The 18,168-nt window shown below is 36.0% G+C and overlaps 1 protein-coding gene across 1 annotated transcript in view; it reads left to right on the top strand.

Annotated features, from left to right (window-relative positions):
* Positions 1–13,708, top strand: part of gabrg3 (gamma-aminobutyric acid type A receptor subunit gamma3) — a 118,052-nt gene extending 104,344 nt beyond the window's left edge. Inside the window, exons 6-9 of the mRNA XM_084424900.1 lie at positions 6,350–6,487; positions 8,453–8,605; positions 12,018–12,217; positions 13,410–13,708. Of these exons, the coding sequence (XP_084281026.1) occupies positions 6,350–6,487; positions 8,453–8,605; positions 12,018–12,217; positions 13,410–13,688 (770 nt within the window). The 3' untranslated portion in view covers positions 13,689–13,708. The remainder of the gene's footprint in view (positions 1–6,349; positions 6,488–8,452; positions 8,606–12,017; positions 12,218–13,409) is intronic.
* Positions 13,709–18,168: the final 4,460 nt, after the last annotated feature.

Raw genomic sequence — 18,168 nt, 5'->3', positions numbered from 1 at the left:
ACTCTTCTAGCACGTGTATTTACCTGTGTCAGCTGTGTTGTCGATGCCTCGAGAGAAAAGAAAGTGCAGAGCGTGAAAGCACCAAAGTGACTGAAGGATTGCCGTAAAGCAATGGTCGTACGATGTGTATGACGTCATTGACACTTTAAAAGACTTTTTAAAGCAAATAAGTGACTCTAAAAAATCTAACACCCAGCAATGTGTAATTTCTTTGCATCTCCTTTCGAATACAATATTCAAATTACTAGACAAAAAATTATATCCTGAGAAAAGTGGATTTTGATGGGTATACTGCCATAGACCTCCATTCATTCTGCACTCGTCCTGTGAGCGCCCTCATATGGAATCAAAGTGGAACTGCAACCATTTCAGAAGCCGGAAGTGTACTGAGAGTGAAACTTCTCGCCTTATTAGACATTCTCTGGTGCAGGTTAATAGGTCTTTTAACTCACCTGTTCATAATCACATCGTTATCTATAGGGTGCAGCTGATTGGTTCCTGCCGTATTCAATAGCCAATGAGCTCGCTGCTCAACCTTCAGATACTTAGGTAGCATTTGCCTTAGCAGTGCAGCACACTTTCAGAAACTCTCCACCTTCCCCAGCTCCACCTGTATAAATCTGCAACGGGTAATTCATGTACGCTATATTGTACAGCTGCAGCATGTCTTACTTGCTCACAGCAGAGTGTCGTGTATGTATTGGTAGTAGCAAGTCCCGTACTTGCTCTGCCGCAGCAGCGTAGCAGATCTATTCCGCCAAGACCAAACATACAACATTGTCATATCCATTACCATGCCAATCACTCCGAGAGTTGTTATGACAGAAATTGATATATTCATATAGTTCCCACAGCCAGGCTTATATTAAAATGCTTATTTTGCAGCCAGGGTGTTTTTTAATTCACTCTTTCCTTTCTTGATTGTTTACTCTTTTTACTATTTTTTGGCTTGCCTGTGCACATTTTTATAACTCCTCTCTTCTTGTGTCCTCTGCGTGGCCCACGGCTACACTGAAATCCGTCTGCGACACCCACTTTCAGCAGATCTAAAACTCCCAAGTCATTTATCCTCAATAACCATCATGTTTATTTTCTTCTTTAGTACTTAAGGCCAAATCTGTCACACCATCCTTGACTAAAGCCATTGTTTTACCCATGTCTCAGCTGGTCTGAATGTGACTTTGTCTCTGTGCATATTCATGCAAATGTTGTATGCTAGCTGTCCTGATTATTGAGCGAAGAGGAGATGATTTTGCAATCTCTTTTAAAAATGTGTGACTAAAGAATTTTCTCGCTCTGCTTTTGTTGGTGAGATATAAAGCTCCACTCTGCTTGATTCCCCACATCTCTGTATCAATGGTGTCGCTCAAGATTATTTTCATTGCTGTATTTTTCTTCTCCTCCTTCTTGCTCATCAAATAACAAAAGACAGAGCTCATGCTAATTTTATTCAAATTGTATTTGGAGCTGCTTTTCATAAAGAAAGAACGTTTAATCGAAATGTATTAATATATCAAATATTGACACAGTATAATGCTATAAGTGTATATTGTTTTATAAGTTTAATTTATTTTTATATAGGGGAGAGCAGTGAATAATTTTTATACATCAAAGAAAATGTTTTGGTTTTTGCTTATTTATTCATTTATTTATTTATTTATTTATTTTCCACAAGCATATTTGACAAATGACCATTAATATTGCATACTGTTTTATCATAATATTATCATAATGACCCTCAAAAAATAATAATCACTACCGTTTTTTAGTTTGGATTCTATGATTTTTAAAAAAAAAGTTTTTAAAAGAAGTCTCTTATGCTAACCAAGTCTGCATTTATTTTATACAAAATACAGTAAAAACATTAATATTGCCAAATATGATTACAATTTAAAATAATTGTTTTCTATTTGAATATACATTTTTAGTTTAATTTATTTTCAGCAGTCATTATTACACATACATTAGTGGCACATGATCCTTCAGAAATCATTTTAATATGATGATTTGATGCTCAAGAAACATTTATAATTATTCTCAATGTCGAGAACAATGTTTTTGCTTATTAATATTTTTATGGAAACTTTGATACACTACCATTCAAAAGTAATGTTAAAAGAAATTAATATCGAGGTCACATTAAATTAATCAAATGTGACATTAAAGAGATGTCAATAGATTTATTTTCTTAAATATGTATTATTTTAAACTTTCTATTCATCAAAGAATCACGGTAAAAACTGTTTCTTTAGTACCAAATTAGCATAATTGATTTCTGAAGGATCATGTGACACTGATGAATGATGCTGAAAATTCAGCTTTGCCATCATAGGAATAAATACAAATAATTCCAAATTCCATATTTCACAATAACACACTTTGACTGTATTTTTGATCAAATAAATGCAGCCTTGGTGAGCATGAAAGACTTCTTTCAATAACATGAAATAAATAACCCTAACAATGTACATGAACGTGGTAAAATGAAAAAGCAAACACCTTGGAAATGATACATTAATATTCATGCGCACCCTCCCCGCGTAAGCCTTCCTGACACAAAACATGTCTTGCAAATTTAAATCAATAAATTGTTTTATGTGAATGAGTGGACATCGTTTTGAAGCAAAAACGCTAGGCTACAAGATACATTTTATCAAAAGTCTTATGGTAAGTATGGGTTTTATGGCCTTATTTCAGTGACGTAAACATAATTTCTTCAAAATTACAAACTTTTACATATGTGCTGCTCACATATTATTGTAGCAGAGTTTGTGCTCAATACAGTGTAATGAGACTTTAGCCATGAACATTTTATAAGTAACAGAAATAGGCACAAATGTCAGGGCATGTCAAAACACAGAAAACACCTCAAACCCCAGAGAGTTAAAAAATCTTAAAGATTCCAAACTTTTGAGCGGTATATCTATGTCAGTTGTTTCTGAGGCTGTCTGTTATTTTGGAAAGAGGTAGTTTTAGCTCTGACAGTGTTCATTCAGAACTGGTCTGCCTGTCTTTGCATCCTCTCTAATCTCAGTCAACACAAAAGCCAACCAGCCAGCTCTGCTTTTAGACTATTAGAGTTGTGCTCTAGTCCTGCACTGATAAAAACCTGATAAAGCACCTCATGTGTGGACCGGGGTCACAAGGTCTATTAAACATCCTTTTTTCCAGGAATTTAGTTTTTTTTATATATATATGTAATCAGTTACTACATACAGTATATATATAAAAAAAATCATACTAGGAGGCACTAGTGTGGAGGTAAGCAGTTTTTGTGTGTGTGTGTGTGTGTGTGTGTGTGTGTGTGTGTGTGTGTGTGTGTAAAATGATTCAATGTTAAACTAAGATCAATCTGTTTATTCTTTCCTTATTTGATGGTATTGCTGCGGCCTGGGTCATAAGATGAGCCATAAATCCTTTTTGCCCACATGTCCATGACATTCTCTGGCACTTTGGTGGACAGAGGCAGGATGTTTAAACTAAAATATATGACTCGCATTTAGTCTTCCACAAATCAATAGTAAGCTCCTTTGTTGATGAATGATGAAATTACAATGTTATTTGTTGTGCTAGCAAGGCATTCTCCACACACCCTATTAGGTTTAATTCTCATAGTCTTCCTCCCGCTGCCTGATCTTCCCACCATCACGGGAAGCTCTTGCATGCTGTGATTCATCAGCGCCCCTTTCTTCACCCACTGAAGCCAATGAATGGTGTTCTGGTTCCCATGGCGATGGCTATTTTTTCCTCTGATTAAGTGGAATTTGCTTGTACCTTTTAGCGCATCATGACCTAAGGGTTATACAGTAATGAACCGAGGACAATGCAAATGGGGGAGGCAGAGACAGTGGGTGGCAGGGCAACTTTTGGGATCAAATGAAGCAGGAATGTATCTTTTACACTGACCTTGGATAATTATCAAAAGAAACTTAAAGAGATATCCACTGCCACCTAATGAACTCAGTATAATATAAAGAGAACAGAAGTGTGGCATCAAACTGGACACAGCTGGCTACTTTTGATAATGTCTGAGGAACAAACAGTTTAACAATATGACTGAAAGGAAACCAGTAGGTGTTTTTACAGTTTTGCTTGGAGTGACAAAAAGGCATTTAGAGTTTGACAGAGGCCATGTATGTACTGTTAAGCAACATCTAAAAATCATAAATGAATGTTTCCTGCTGGCACAGTAAAGCTAAAGATTTGGGCTTTTGCACAGTACTGAATGTCTTTAATTTGATTCGCTCAGCATGATTTACATCAGATTAAAACAACAAGGGTCGGACTATTGTTCTCGCTGTTTAAACCATGCACTTATTTAGCAGTTAGTTTCAAGTCCATCCAAATTACCATTAGCTCATTTTTTTTTACTTGCCAAAGCCAATTTTGCTTTTGGCGCTTGTTGAGCATTCATTTGGACCGTTATACCACAAAAAAAGTTTTCAGTCAGCAGATTGAGATTTTTGTTTAGCTATAAACTACAACTATTCACTATTATATCAGCAAAATATCTTTATTTGTTATATACTCAAACAATGATACTACAATTTCAGCTCTGGCCCCCTGGTACCCCCTTAAATCATTTGGATGCAGCATCTATTTTACTATTGTGTACACAGAATTTTAATTGAAAATATTTTTGCTGATCCTTTGCAACCTCTTTATGGCTGATTGAGCCAAGAAGTAGTAAACTCTATACAATACACTACTAATTATTTCTCAAAGTTCACAGGGATGGCACAACGGGATTTACTCTCAGAGTGAGGATGAAGATTTTCCAGCTTATTTCTGTGCCAATTAATAAAGTATTTCCTTTAACCCTATATATATCGGTACTGGTTTTCTGCTCTCGATAGTGCCAATTAATGGGATTGTGAATTTAATGGATGTCCAGCAGATGTTTATGACACACCGGGAGTATTCTCCCCAAAATACATAGCATTGCTCAGTGTAAATAGGTCTTTAGATTTGTTAATTCAGAATTGAAGTAATTCTGCATATGCATATAGCACAGAAGGGATAGTTCAGAAAAATGAAAACATATTTTAAAAATGTCTTTTTTATTATTTCATTTTGAGTAAACTATACCTTTAAGACCCGTTGTATATTTCAGCAACATCATACAAAAATGTATATTTTACAAATCTGTCTGATTATTATTCTGTAGTGTAAAATGTCAACCAAGACCATCTTCATTGCTACTTGAATGCCCTCTGCATAGACCAAGGAGATTTTAACTAAATAAAATAAAATAAAAACAACATTTTTCATATTTAGTGTGTTTAATCTGTTAAGAGAATGACAATTACCTCAGATGGCTATTAGGCTCGATTGTCATTTAACAGCACAGGTCATTGTGTGTTCAACAGCATTAATATGTATTTGTGTGGAAATCTAATCATGCTGTTTTATTAATCACAATGTCTTGGCGAAGTGCATCCACTCACTTATCAGATAATGCTCTCTTTAACTCTTTCAACTATCTTCAGACATTGTGGAACATAAGTAGCTTGAACACCAGCACTCTTGCTGCTTGAAGTGACAGTTATGAAAATTCGGTCATTATTTACTTCATGTCTTTTTCCCAACCTGTATGAATTTCTTACTTCCTTATTTAATTCTGAAGACTTGTTCTCTTTGCCACGCAATTACAATAAACCGGTACTGAGTCGTTAACAAATAATTCAGAACAGTTTAAGACCTGTAAACTGATTCATTGAAAAGATCCGACATCTTACCAAGCTTTTCAGTGAATAAGGATTTCTTTCCAAAGTAGGCTATGGCTGGCTATTGTATGGAAGTGTGGCGGCATGCATCTTTAATCACATTGAAATAAAAAATTCTCTTTTTTGAAAGCAAGTCGTTTGCGACGACATGAGAGTGAGTAAATGATTACAGAATTTTCATTTCTGAGTTAACTATCCCTTTAAGGCAGAATAAAAAAAAAAAAAGAGTGAAACACCATACACTTAGCAATACTTAAGAGACATGGATAATCAACGCAAGAGCAGCATCAGTGATCATTTTTAAGATTAAAGTTTCCGAGCCTCAAGAGACAGCTGTTTGAAATCTCTTTTCTGGGCCACAGGTTGTACGCGAGAGGCATACGTCTCAAGGTTAGGTGTCAGCATTAAGATGGATGCTGTGTATAATCGAACCAAACTTCTCATTTACTTGTTCTCTCTCTCTGCCTTTGTCTTCCTTGTGCCCGTGATGTGCGTTTTATTAACATGCTCTGGGCTAGAGACAAATGCTGCAGTTGGATGCCTGGCACTGGGCTGCACTCAGGTATCCATCACAAGTGAAGGGGGCGCTAGGGGTCACTGGCTTATGCTCTATGTAATTACAGATGGATACCCACGAGATGAAATGATTTACAAGTGGAGGAGGAACTCAGTGCAGGCGGCTGATCAGAAGTCATGGAGACTTTACCAGTTCGACTTCATGGGCCTGAGGAACACCACAGATATAATTAAGACAACTGCAGGTAATTTTCTACTCTATTGTTTGGATCAAATGAAAGTATAATAATCAATAAAGTATGATTATTAGTTGGTTATTGATAAATATAATTTTTCGAAGGCTGATGTAAACTACCGTTCAAAGGTTTTGGGGTCAGTATGCTCTTATGCTCACCAAGGCTGCATTTATTTGATAAAAAATACAGTGAAAACTGTAATGTTGTGAAATATTATTACAGTTTAAAATAACGGTTTTCTGTTTGAATATATTCTATAATATATAATTAATTCTTGTGATGGCAAAGCTTAATTTTCAGCATCATTACTCTAGTCTTCTGTGTCACATCTTCAAGAAACAGTTGTATTATTATCAGTGCGCTGTTTAACATTTTTTGCAGTAAACATGATATATTTTTCTTCATGATTCTTTGATTAATAGAAAGTTCAATGAACAGCATATATTAAAATAGAAATCTTTTGTAACATTGTAAAAGTCTTTTCAGTCACTTTTGATCAATTTATCACTACTGAATAAGGATTATAAGTAGGTATTAATTTCTTTTTTTAATATGCTGACCCAAACTTTTGAACGGTGATGTAAATATCATAATGTATGCTTTAGAGCTAGAAGTTTGGTTCAAAGCAACGGTTTCTAACCCAAGGATTCTCATCCAACGTGGTATGAATAAAAATGATCAGTATAATATCTCCCTTTAATTTACATTATTAAATTATGCTAAACTAGTGTTGACCTATTTTCTCAAGAAACTACCTTTTTAATGTCCTGGATTCATCACACCATTGTATTTTCTGTTAGACTGACATTTGCATTTGTTTAATGCAGGTTTTATGCTCTGTAGAACCAACCAATGATATATGAGGTTGTTTCTCTTGACAGTAAACGTATAGAATTTTTTTAATATTCACTTTAATGTACCTCCTGCATCTTAATCGATCTCCATTAAGATTGAAAATCTGGGTCCAGAAGATTGTAAGCTGTTAAAATGTCACTTCAGTTAAAGCACTACTGTACGTGCATTATTGAATGACATTTTCTCCGGGCTTAGTAAATCTTAGTGGGAACATGGTCAATGGGCTGAATACAATTTTTTATATCCTCATATTCATATACCAAATGTGTTATACAAGGATGATGCAAAATGGAATTTTCTGGTGCAAACTGATGCTACATTGAAGTTATATTAAATCAAAGTTATATAGTATTTTTTCAAATATTAACAAATGAATATTGCATACAGTACAGTAGCGTTCCCATCCGTTTTCGAATGATCAATATATGTGAGAACTGCAACACAGCATGAATAAAAATATTTTCAAGAAAAAAAAAGCAATTAGACTCTTTTTCAAATATTGCAAACTATTTTGCCTGTTAAAACAAAATTATTTGCTATCATTTTACACACTCTCGGTGTTTACTCTCAGCCTGTGAAAATGGATAGAAACTGTCTATCACTGTATAAAGAAAAAAACAAAACACTTGACACTTCTGTAGGCTACAAAGAAAAGTGAAAAGGTTTTGTTTAGGCCTTCAGATTAGACCACGTATAAAGCCTGTGATATTTAAGTGAGTAACCATGAGTAACCATTTTTTGCATATTAGCTTCACCCCTAGATTTGTCTCTACTATATCAAATGAGCACTTAAAAGTAGCCTTGATACAATACAATGATAGATACAATGCCAACAAAGAAAGGAGAATAATTCTGAAAGATTGTAACTGAATCAGAGCTAAGATATTTTCAAGGATGGTCAGTCTCTTACAAAATACTAAATTTAAAACTGGCAGGAGGGCTTTTCAAAGAAAATATAAAGGCAATATGACCTTCAAATTTCAGAAGTGTTTTTGGTGTGTTGAATAAATGCATATGAATAAAGTTTAGTTTCTGAAGTACAACAATGTATTTGAGACACCATTGGTTTCTTCTTCTGTTTAGAGATGTTTCATTAGCAACATATTTTTCTCTTTCTAGGTGACTATGTGGTGATGACTGTATATTTTGACCTAAGCAGAAGAATGGGATACTTCACAATTCAGACCTATATCCCCTGCATACTTACTGTGGTGCTCTCTTGGGTCTCCTTTTGGATCAAAAAAGATGCAACTCCAGCCAGAACAGCACTAGGTACATTCAGTAAATACAGGCACCTGATCCTTGTGTGATTCATTCATGTGTGGCTTTATGTTTGTTTCTTAAAAAAAAAAAAAAAAACTTCTTAAAACGATACTATGACATACAGTATATTCAAAGTTACTTTGGCCATGTACACACTGTAAAGTTTTAAGATTTAAAGTGCCATTATTATACCATTTTAAAGGTTCCTAGTTTTGCTTTGGTTACATTTTAAATGTAGGCTAATACAAATGCGTCAGTCATTGCCTTGGTAACGCAAGAGTTTAGAGATGGTATGAGATGTTAATAACGACTGTGTTATGGAGGATGATGAGATTTCTTTTAATTTGATTATTAAATTAACTTGTGTTTACTTGCTCAAATAACGCACGCGCTTGGCAGCTACAGAGAAATTGGTAGACCGGCAATAGACAAGTGGCGACGTCACACATTCTACCAGCACGGTTCAGCACAGTTCACCAAACATGCTGAGAATTCCAGGTAGAGAACGGTTTGATGTCATTGTTCACGTGGAAATAGAACTGGAACCGTGCCTTACCGTTCTTAGAACCGTTCGGCTCGACAGTGAAAAAGCGGCTTATAACTCCATTTATCATCGTTCTTTGAACTTTGCATACCTTTTACATTCATAAACAGCTACCGGTATATTAGACACTAAATAAAAAAAGGCATAATAGGGGCACTTTAATGCTATAGTGAATACCCTAAATTATCATTCAATGTGTATGAAATACAGAAGTCATTCACAAAATTGTGATGGTTGATAAATGTTTTGCTTTATTTACAATCCAAGACATTACAAAAATGCTTTTATAAAAAGAATATCTATGTGTTTTCTTTTTAGTGTGTCCTTTTGTTCACATTTATTCTTGTTTCATTACAGCGCTTCATCTGTTTTTTGTTGGCTTTACTCATTTCTTTATAGTTTCCTGCTTTGATTAAGTCCATGTCCTGTCCTGGTAAATGTCACTTTTGTCAAGGTAATTTTTCTTTTTTCATTTTTCATTGTTTCTTTTAATTTATCAAATAATTAGACCTTGATCATTTTTAAAGGATCCCCATATTGTTCAATGAGAGGTCTGCATGTATCTTGCGACATAATTTAGAAAGGCTTTTAATCTGTCTCATGACGTAGCTTGATTATCTTGCCACTCTTAAGGTGATGATACACAGGGCAACTTTTTGAGCAATGTTGCTGGGCAATCTTGCAGAGCGATTGTTGCTTGGGCACTTTCCCCATTGAAAATGGGCAATAAATATATTTATGGATAATTTAGATCGGTCGTGGGCCCTGTGTCTCATCTGGTTGCCCGTTGACCGCAACATTGCCCAAAAAGTTGCCCTGTGTATCATCACCTTTAGGCTGTCTTGTTCGATTACCTCGAGCACATGGCCTGAGATGGTGTTCCCACTGAATATTCTCAAGCTAACAAGCATGAGCTGTGATGGTCATAAAAAAAGGGATCATAGATTGACATTAATTGGGTATCTACACTGATCCTATAGCTAACTGGAAGAAAAGGCCCTGTGCAATCTATGTTTGGAAGAAGGAAATAAACTGGCAACATACAAAAGAAGGATGAATGCAATTAATCTGTCTGACAAAAGAAGTCATTATACCTTCAGTGGAAAGAAAGGGAGTTGGAGAAAAAGTAGAGATTTGCTTTACAGGCACAGGTTGATCGATGAAGTCCCGAGAGAAAGGCAGCCGAGATAAAATGTGGGAGAGAGAGAGAGAGAGAGTGCTTGGACTCACAGCCGTGGAAATGTCAGGTTAGAAAAGGATGTGACTAAGACAGAACCCAGAAAAAATAGTGAGGGGTCAAGTATAGGGTGGTCAGTCAGTCTTTGAAGACATGAGCAACTTAATCTGAGAATGTACTGGAGATGCAAAAAATTGTCCGTAGGTGTGAATGCGTGTGTGTGTGCGAGTCCCAATCCATGTAGGGTCGGGGAAAGACCTGGCAACCTACCCCGGAAAAATAATTGCCAAGAAAATTCATGGACAGTCTCTTGCGTATGGCGATGAATAAATGAATGAAACAACGCACAATAATTCATTAGTATCTTACTTACAGTTAGACTATCATTTCGATAATCATTTCAATCAAATTAAGTTATGAAAATTCAGAAATTATGAAAATACACTACCAGTCAAAAGATTGGGAGTCATGAAGATTTTTAATACTTTTATTCAGCAAGGATGCATTAAATTGATCAGAAGTGACAGTATAAGTGATCAGTATAAAGACATTTATAAAGATACAACATTTATTTCTTTTTCAAATAAATGCTGGTCTTTGACAGGAAAATGATGTAGGGGAAGAATAGAAAAGTACCTAACAGCCGGTCTACATCATTACTAACTCTTTCAACCCTCAAAACCAGCAGCCTGGGTACCATCACTGATAAGTACAGGAAGTACCGCATTACAGTTATTTGAACGTCCAGCCGGTTGTTATGTCATTCTTATCCACCGCAAAAACTGATGAGAGAACTAATGAGGCTAAAATGGAGCTAAGCAGTTCAGGAAAGAGTGCCATTTTGAAATGCATATTTCATTCACAGGCTTTTCTGACTCAGGCAGGCAGTCATTTAACTAAGTGCCAGTGTAACAAGGGAAGTCAGTCTAACAGGTGAAGGTAATCACCGTGGCCAACAACAGCAGAGGAAAAAAGGAATGGGGTGCGAAATCTCTCTCTGAAGATGAAGCTTGCTTGTTTCCATAGAAACCCTTGCAAAACAGGGGCACAGTCACTGGTTCTCTGAGGCAACTCTAAATGTCCATGCAAGAGTGGAGCTAAGAATGCTTCAAAGATTCTAGGTGTTTGTGTGGGTGGTATATTTTTTAATTTGCAGGTGTCTCTGTTCCTATCATATGCAAGAGAAGGACTTCAGCATCTGGACAGGTGTCAAATTGAAAGGAAAAACATCAATAAAGGCATATAATAGTGTTGTTTTTAAAAGAATACAAATTTGCGGTAGTGTTGAATTATGGTGGTGGTTAAAGTATTTCTCTTTTTCTTTCATATTGCCTGTATTAAAGACCTGCCTATGTAGAGCAAGTCAATCTGAGGTTCTATTTTAGATAGGCAGCCTAGTGTGAAAGCTCACTAGATTTTGGAACAAAGCTATTTTTTTTTTTATTCCTGTCCAACAACAACCAGTGCAATGGAGTTTTAGATGGAACTTAATCAGCTCTGCTCAGTGAAAAAGCATCACATAATTAGCTTAGAGCCAAAAAAAATAGCAATGTTTTGTATTCAGCCGAGATATCAAACTACATTTTACTCATGCTAACCATGTCAGCGTACGCTTTAGATGATTTAGCTCATATTTTTCATTAGCAGGCATTTCCCTTGTTACCAGCCTTTCCATCTAATATCCTCTTCTGATTATGCAGGAATAACAACAGTATTAACCATGACAACGCTCAGCACAGTGGCACGGACATCACTACCCAGGGTCTCATACGTCACAGCAATGGACCTTTTTGTCACTGTCTGTTTCCTGTTTGTTTTTGCGGCTCTCATGGAGTATGCCACGCTCAATTATTACTCCTACAGTGCTGGCAAACCAACCTGCAAAAAGACAAAAAGATCGGTGAGTACCATGTTCTGCACGAACCAAGAGTTTATGCTGCTCTTCTTTTGGGATAAAGCTATGCATGCTGTTCACACTATATACGTAAGGGATTTTTTTTCTTTTCTTTATTTCATTTTCTTGCTCTAGTCACCTGTCAAAGTTTCATGTACGTTAAAATGAATACTGAAATCTTTCAGGGCCATTTTTAATACAGTCAGAAATATTATATATATATATACTGTATAAAGCAGTACAACGGTTAATGAAGTATACTCAATACTCAACACAAGTATATTGACATGTCAAGTAAGTCATTAAATTGTTACTTTTACCCTTTCAAATACATTAAATACTCATCCAATTTGACAGAATAATGACTTTTCAGGTAGAATCTATTATTGTTGTACTTTCATAACATAGTGATGTACTATTACTATCAAATATATGTTTTCGCATATGTGTTTGTTATAGGCGATCTCTCAAGATGGTATGGAAATATGATTTCATTAGGCTGATGTCTATGTGTGTAATGTGATGCTAAATTATGGTTGAGCAAGCGCGTCTTACTTTTTATTCATTGTGTTCCTCCGGTGGCGGTCTCCGCAGGTGAAATTTTCCCACTCTCTCGCCGATCACTCATTTTGATTAGATCTTATCTCTGCTGAGAAGCACGGATAATTACCATCGCAATTTTACACGAAACAAATATTACCCTATAGGTGATCTTACATAGATTATCTTTCAGTTCTGTAATTACCATGCTTTGCTAGTTATGTCACTATAATGAGACAAATAACTGGGAATAAGTGGTAGAATACTATTGGAGATTTTTCCTTGTGTGGTCTAAAAGGGTTTAGAGAAAGGATTTAGACAGCCATGCTAAGATTTTGAGGTCATTGTACCTGCCCGTGAGAGATTGATGCTGCACTTGACTTGCCCACTGAAGGGAACGCTGTTAGTTCAAGTGAGTGGGAATCTCTTAGAAGGCACCATGATCTTATGCTTTGATTGACAGCCCACTCTGAAGGATTTGTTTTGCTCATGGCATAGATTAGATGCACACGCATACACTTCGACTTCAGTTTTGTTGTTCGATTGGATGAAATATTGTGCACAGTACATGCAAAACACATCCAAATGTATGACTCCGATGCGTATTGCAAAACGAGAGCCCTTCAAATTCTAAAAGGATGTTGTTTTTGTCCAACAGAACTACTCAGTACTGGCTGTGGGTCCTCCTCCCACAGTTATCACGCTCAACAACTCCATGTACTGGCAGGAGTTTGATGATGCCTGTGTTTATGAGTGCCTGGATGGAAAAGACTGCCAGAGTTTCTTCTGCTGCTACGAAGAGTGCAAAGATGGAGCGTGGCGAAAGGGCCGTCTGCATATAGACATTTTGGAACTCGATGCATACTCTCGTGTCTTTTTTCCCACCTCTTTCCTACTGTTCAATATTGTCTACTGGGTAGGCTACTTGTATCTTTAGCGGTCCCTCACACCTCACGACGCAAAGGACTTGACTTTTGATTCTGTCAGAGCATAAACAAAGAATAGACTGAACCAGGACAGTAAAAAAAGAGTGGATACTGGTTATCAGAGTTGAGCTGTGGTAATACAAGGACTTCTCCAGAAGAGAGATGCAAATGAAAAATGAGACTACAGAAACCGAAAGCTACAGCAGATCCATCAAAACCCTTAAAACCAGGCTGTTTTAAATGGTCAGGAAGGATATTTCCACAAGCTCTTTAAGTGGTTGCAATTCTCTGGCAGAGATCTTTGCCTTTTGTTCTTCAGGTACCAGGGGGAAGAAAAGATTCACAACGTTCCTCTCACACAATCTCATCTTTTTATGAGTGAGAGAGCAACTGGAAGAAGTCAAGGTGTGAAAAATCCTTAGGCCAAGTCAGCGTGAGAAAAAAAAATGCCTTGCATAGCATGTGACCCTCTGACTTTTGGTGTCTCTTACAATCCTGGTAGATCGTTCACATGAATGGAAACCTGTCATCCAGCCATCAGTCAAAACCAGACCAGCTTTCATGTAAGCGGAGCTTTCAGAGCCATCTATAGTGCCTTCCACTGGAGGAGAAGCCATCAGGCAGAGAAATCTTAGAAATGATGGCAGGAGCATCATCTGGTCTTGACTGACCGCTGATGGTTTTGTTTTGGAGTTTATTCAACCTTTAGTTATAGTCACCCATTATTTTAATGCATTCAACATGTCTAAACCCATTGTCACTGCATGTTATAGTATTAAGCTGCTCTACCCTGAATCAGCACAATAATGGCAAGAGAGTAGAACCATTTTGGAAGATTTGGAATATTAATTAGTATGTAGATTGCAAATGTTTGCTTATATTTCTAGATTTTTATAGCATAATTTTTCCACACAAAAGAAAGGTTATTTAAAGATTCAATTAATATATTATACAGTAGACTATATTTTATTTTGAAATGCCTAAAGTCTATTAGCATCAGTTTATTAGTTAAAAAGTGCATGCATAGAATGTACCATAAGTTCCATAGACTCTCACCCTTCAGTCCAGTTGGCAAAATAGTTGCAATCCATGTCTACGCCAAGTAAAGCAAAAGCAACACCGCCCAAAGGAAATCAAGGAAACTGAGTGTCTCTGGATCTTTATGGACACATTTGCATTTGCAGATTTTATTATTCTGTCTAGGTCTTGCATCTACAGACCCATGCTATGATAAATCGCAATACATTTGGCACTTGTAAGTTCATTTGAAAAGTACAATTCTGTCATCCTTTATTCACTTTCATATACATTACATTTTCCACTCACAGAATACAAACGTTATTTAGCAGAATGTCTAGCCTGCATTTTTCCAAAAAATGACATTGGGTTGTGCTCAAAAAACATTTTGGTTACACTTTATGTTAAGGTGACCGCGTTACAGTGTAATTATACATTTAAGTACTGAGTAATAATAATTAACATATACTTACAATAGGGTTAGGATTGGGGTTTGTTTAGGGTTAGTTGCATGAAATTATGGAGTTGCATCATTTATAGTTATAACTATTGTATCTACGTGTAACGTGTAACAAGGGCACTATAAAATAAAGTGTTACCAAAAAAAAATCATACAGGTTTGGAGCAACATAAGGGTAAGTAGATAATGACAGATTTTATTTATTTATTTTTGAGTGAACTATCCATTTAATAATAAGATGAAGTGTCAGAATAATACCCACAATCAAAACAGTAATTAGTAACACCTTACACAAATGTTTCAAATGGTTGCATCATTGAAATAACAATGAACAAAAATTGTTCAGCCTTTATTAATCTAGGTTAATGTCAGTTTATACATATACGGATGTTCATTGTTAATTCATGTTCATTCATAATACATTAACTTGTGTTAATTTATGCAACTTGAAATGTTAAAAATGAGTTCGTTTACATATAAATTAACATTGATTACATTCACTTTGATTAATAAATGCTGTTAAAGGGTTAGTTCACCCAAGAATTCTGTCATCATTTACTCACCCTCAAGTTGTTCCAAAACTGTATCAGTTTATTTCTTCTGCTGAACACAAAAGAAGATATTTTGAAGAATGTTGGGAATTAAACAGTTGATGGACCCCATTGACTTGCATAGTATTTTGTTACCTACTATGCAAGTCAATGGGGTCCATCAACTGTTTGGTTACCCAAATTCTTCAAAATATCTTCTCTTGTGTTCAGCAGAAGAAAGAAATTCATACAGGTTTGGAACAACCTGAGGGTGAGTAAATGATGACAGAATTGAACTATCCCTTCAAGTGTATTGTTCATTGCTAGTTCATGATACCTAATGCATTAGCGAATGTTAGTGAATTGGAATATGTTGTAAAGTCATACCAAACATTCTTCAGCACACTGCAGTAAGGAACCCTACATAATCACTGTGCTCATTACCAAACTTTAATTCACAATAAGAGTTGTTACTGTGTTGCCTTAGGGTCACCTGCACAGAGATACTGTGAGATGATCCATTAGGAGGGATCAAATGGATTAATATAAGGTATCTACTTCAAATTATAGTCATTACCAAAGGATTCACACTAGCTGAAAACATTCTGAGGCAATCACAAGCTTTTTTTCTTTTCTTGATTAATTATTTTGTAATCTTATTCTTCATTATCATTATTGTCTCATAGGTAAATGTTAATGTGTGATGCACACCAGAGGCAATATTATTGTTATTTTCTTCCTCAATGATTGTAGCATATTTTGTTTCTCTCCATCTGATACCACTGTGGTGGGCTGTGGTTTCTACCAGCTTCAGCTGTAATACATCTGACCTACAGAAGGTATCAACATTTAATCAGTCAAATCCTTTCCACCCGCTCTCTGTAACTTTAATCTTTGGAGTCAGGTTTTTATTTGATTTCATCTTTGACACTTACTCATTTTAGTTTGTGCCAAGCGTCTTTGTAAGGTAATCTTTAAGGATTGGTAACGAAATTCTGAATAACCAGAAATGTGCTGTGATTTGCTGCCATGCCGCTTCTCCTCTTGCATTTCATGACGCTATAGTGATCTTTTCTGTTGTGGCTTCTTGAAGGTGTCAATCCACTATTGACCTGTTTTGCGATTCTGTTTGATGATAATCTGTGAGTGCTTCAACATGTTGTTATTGCGGCTGTTAATTCAGTTTGACGTACAATAATTATTAGCTGTTCATTTATAGTGGTGCTAGAGCTTCAATCCATTATTCCAGTTCAACCATCATTCGAGAGCAGCGGTTTTTGCTCTTCACCCCCAAGGAATCAGACAAATCTGACTTTGCCAAAAGTTCATCTTAGTGACCTAAAGCCATATGCTGGAATTAAATCCAATTATACTGCTTTTTTTAGTGGCCTAATAATGGCATTAATTCCAATGACGAAGTACTCCGAGGAAAGAAATAGAAAAGCTTATTTGGTCACGTTGTGTCATTGGGTGTAGACTACTGGATATTATTCTTCACCGTTCAAGCCAGGGGATCTTTTCAGCGCAACGAATATAATGTTTAGTTGTTTTGATTTTTTTTTTTGTTTCCAAGGAGAAAAAGATTTACATATTCAAGTGACCTTTAATATGGTGGATATGCTATCCTTAATGATATATAACATGCATTCACTGAACACTCAGTACTCTGCTGAACGTGATTTCGCCAAATATGTTCCTGGATCAACAGTTTACAGTTTATGTCAAGATTAGGCTTACAACCAGGGTTTGGTGCTTCTACATCAGTGTTATTCACCTATCATTTCCCATTTATTTTAAGGACAAGTTAGTGTAGGGTTGGGTTTAGGGGTAGGGATATGTTTAGGACAAAATTTTCAGAGAGGAATGTTGTTCCAGGATCAACAAAATTATGTTGATCCAGGAACATGTCTTACTTGGCAAAATCACGGTGACCCATAAAGCATCTTTCCCACAGTTCAGCCACTAAGCAGACCAGATAAATCTGGTTTTAAAAGCGGTCATTGCTTCCTTTCTTTCTTTCTTTCTTTCTTTCTTTTTTACATCAATGAAATGTACTTGTAATAAATAAAACCTTCAAAGTGCAAGTCGACCGTTAAAGGCTGAATGCCAAAGAAATCTCATTCACTGATCTGCTATGAAGATGGCTCCCCCCAATAATATCGTTCATTTTGCTTAATAATGTTGTTGGGATTTGTTTGTCCATTACAGTACGGTAAATTACAGTACAGCATAATTCCTCACTTTTGAAAGCGTCTGAAAGCCTTTTGTTTCAAGTGGTCAGATTAGTAGCAATCAATGTCAGTTGCCTGTACTGTTTTTGGGAATAGTCCTAAAATATAACCACTGTCCTGATAGCGATAGTAATAATACCATAATAATAGTAATAACTCTTTTCTCTATTGCCCCAGTCACACAGGCACACTTTGTGCACCTCTTTTTTCACATTAACACACAATCTTTCATTGTAGATTATTGCTTTGTGTT

Source organism: Rutilus rutilus, assembly GCF_951802725.1.
Source record: "Rutilus rutilus genome assembly, chromosome: 12".
NCBI classification, from domain to species: Eukaryota; Metazoa; Chordata; class Actinopteri; order Cypriniformes; family Leuciscidae; genus Rutilus; species Rutilus rutilus.
The sequence above is the reverse complement of the archived record's forward strand: the minus strand, read 5'-3'. Positions and strand labels throughout refer to the sequence as shown.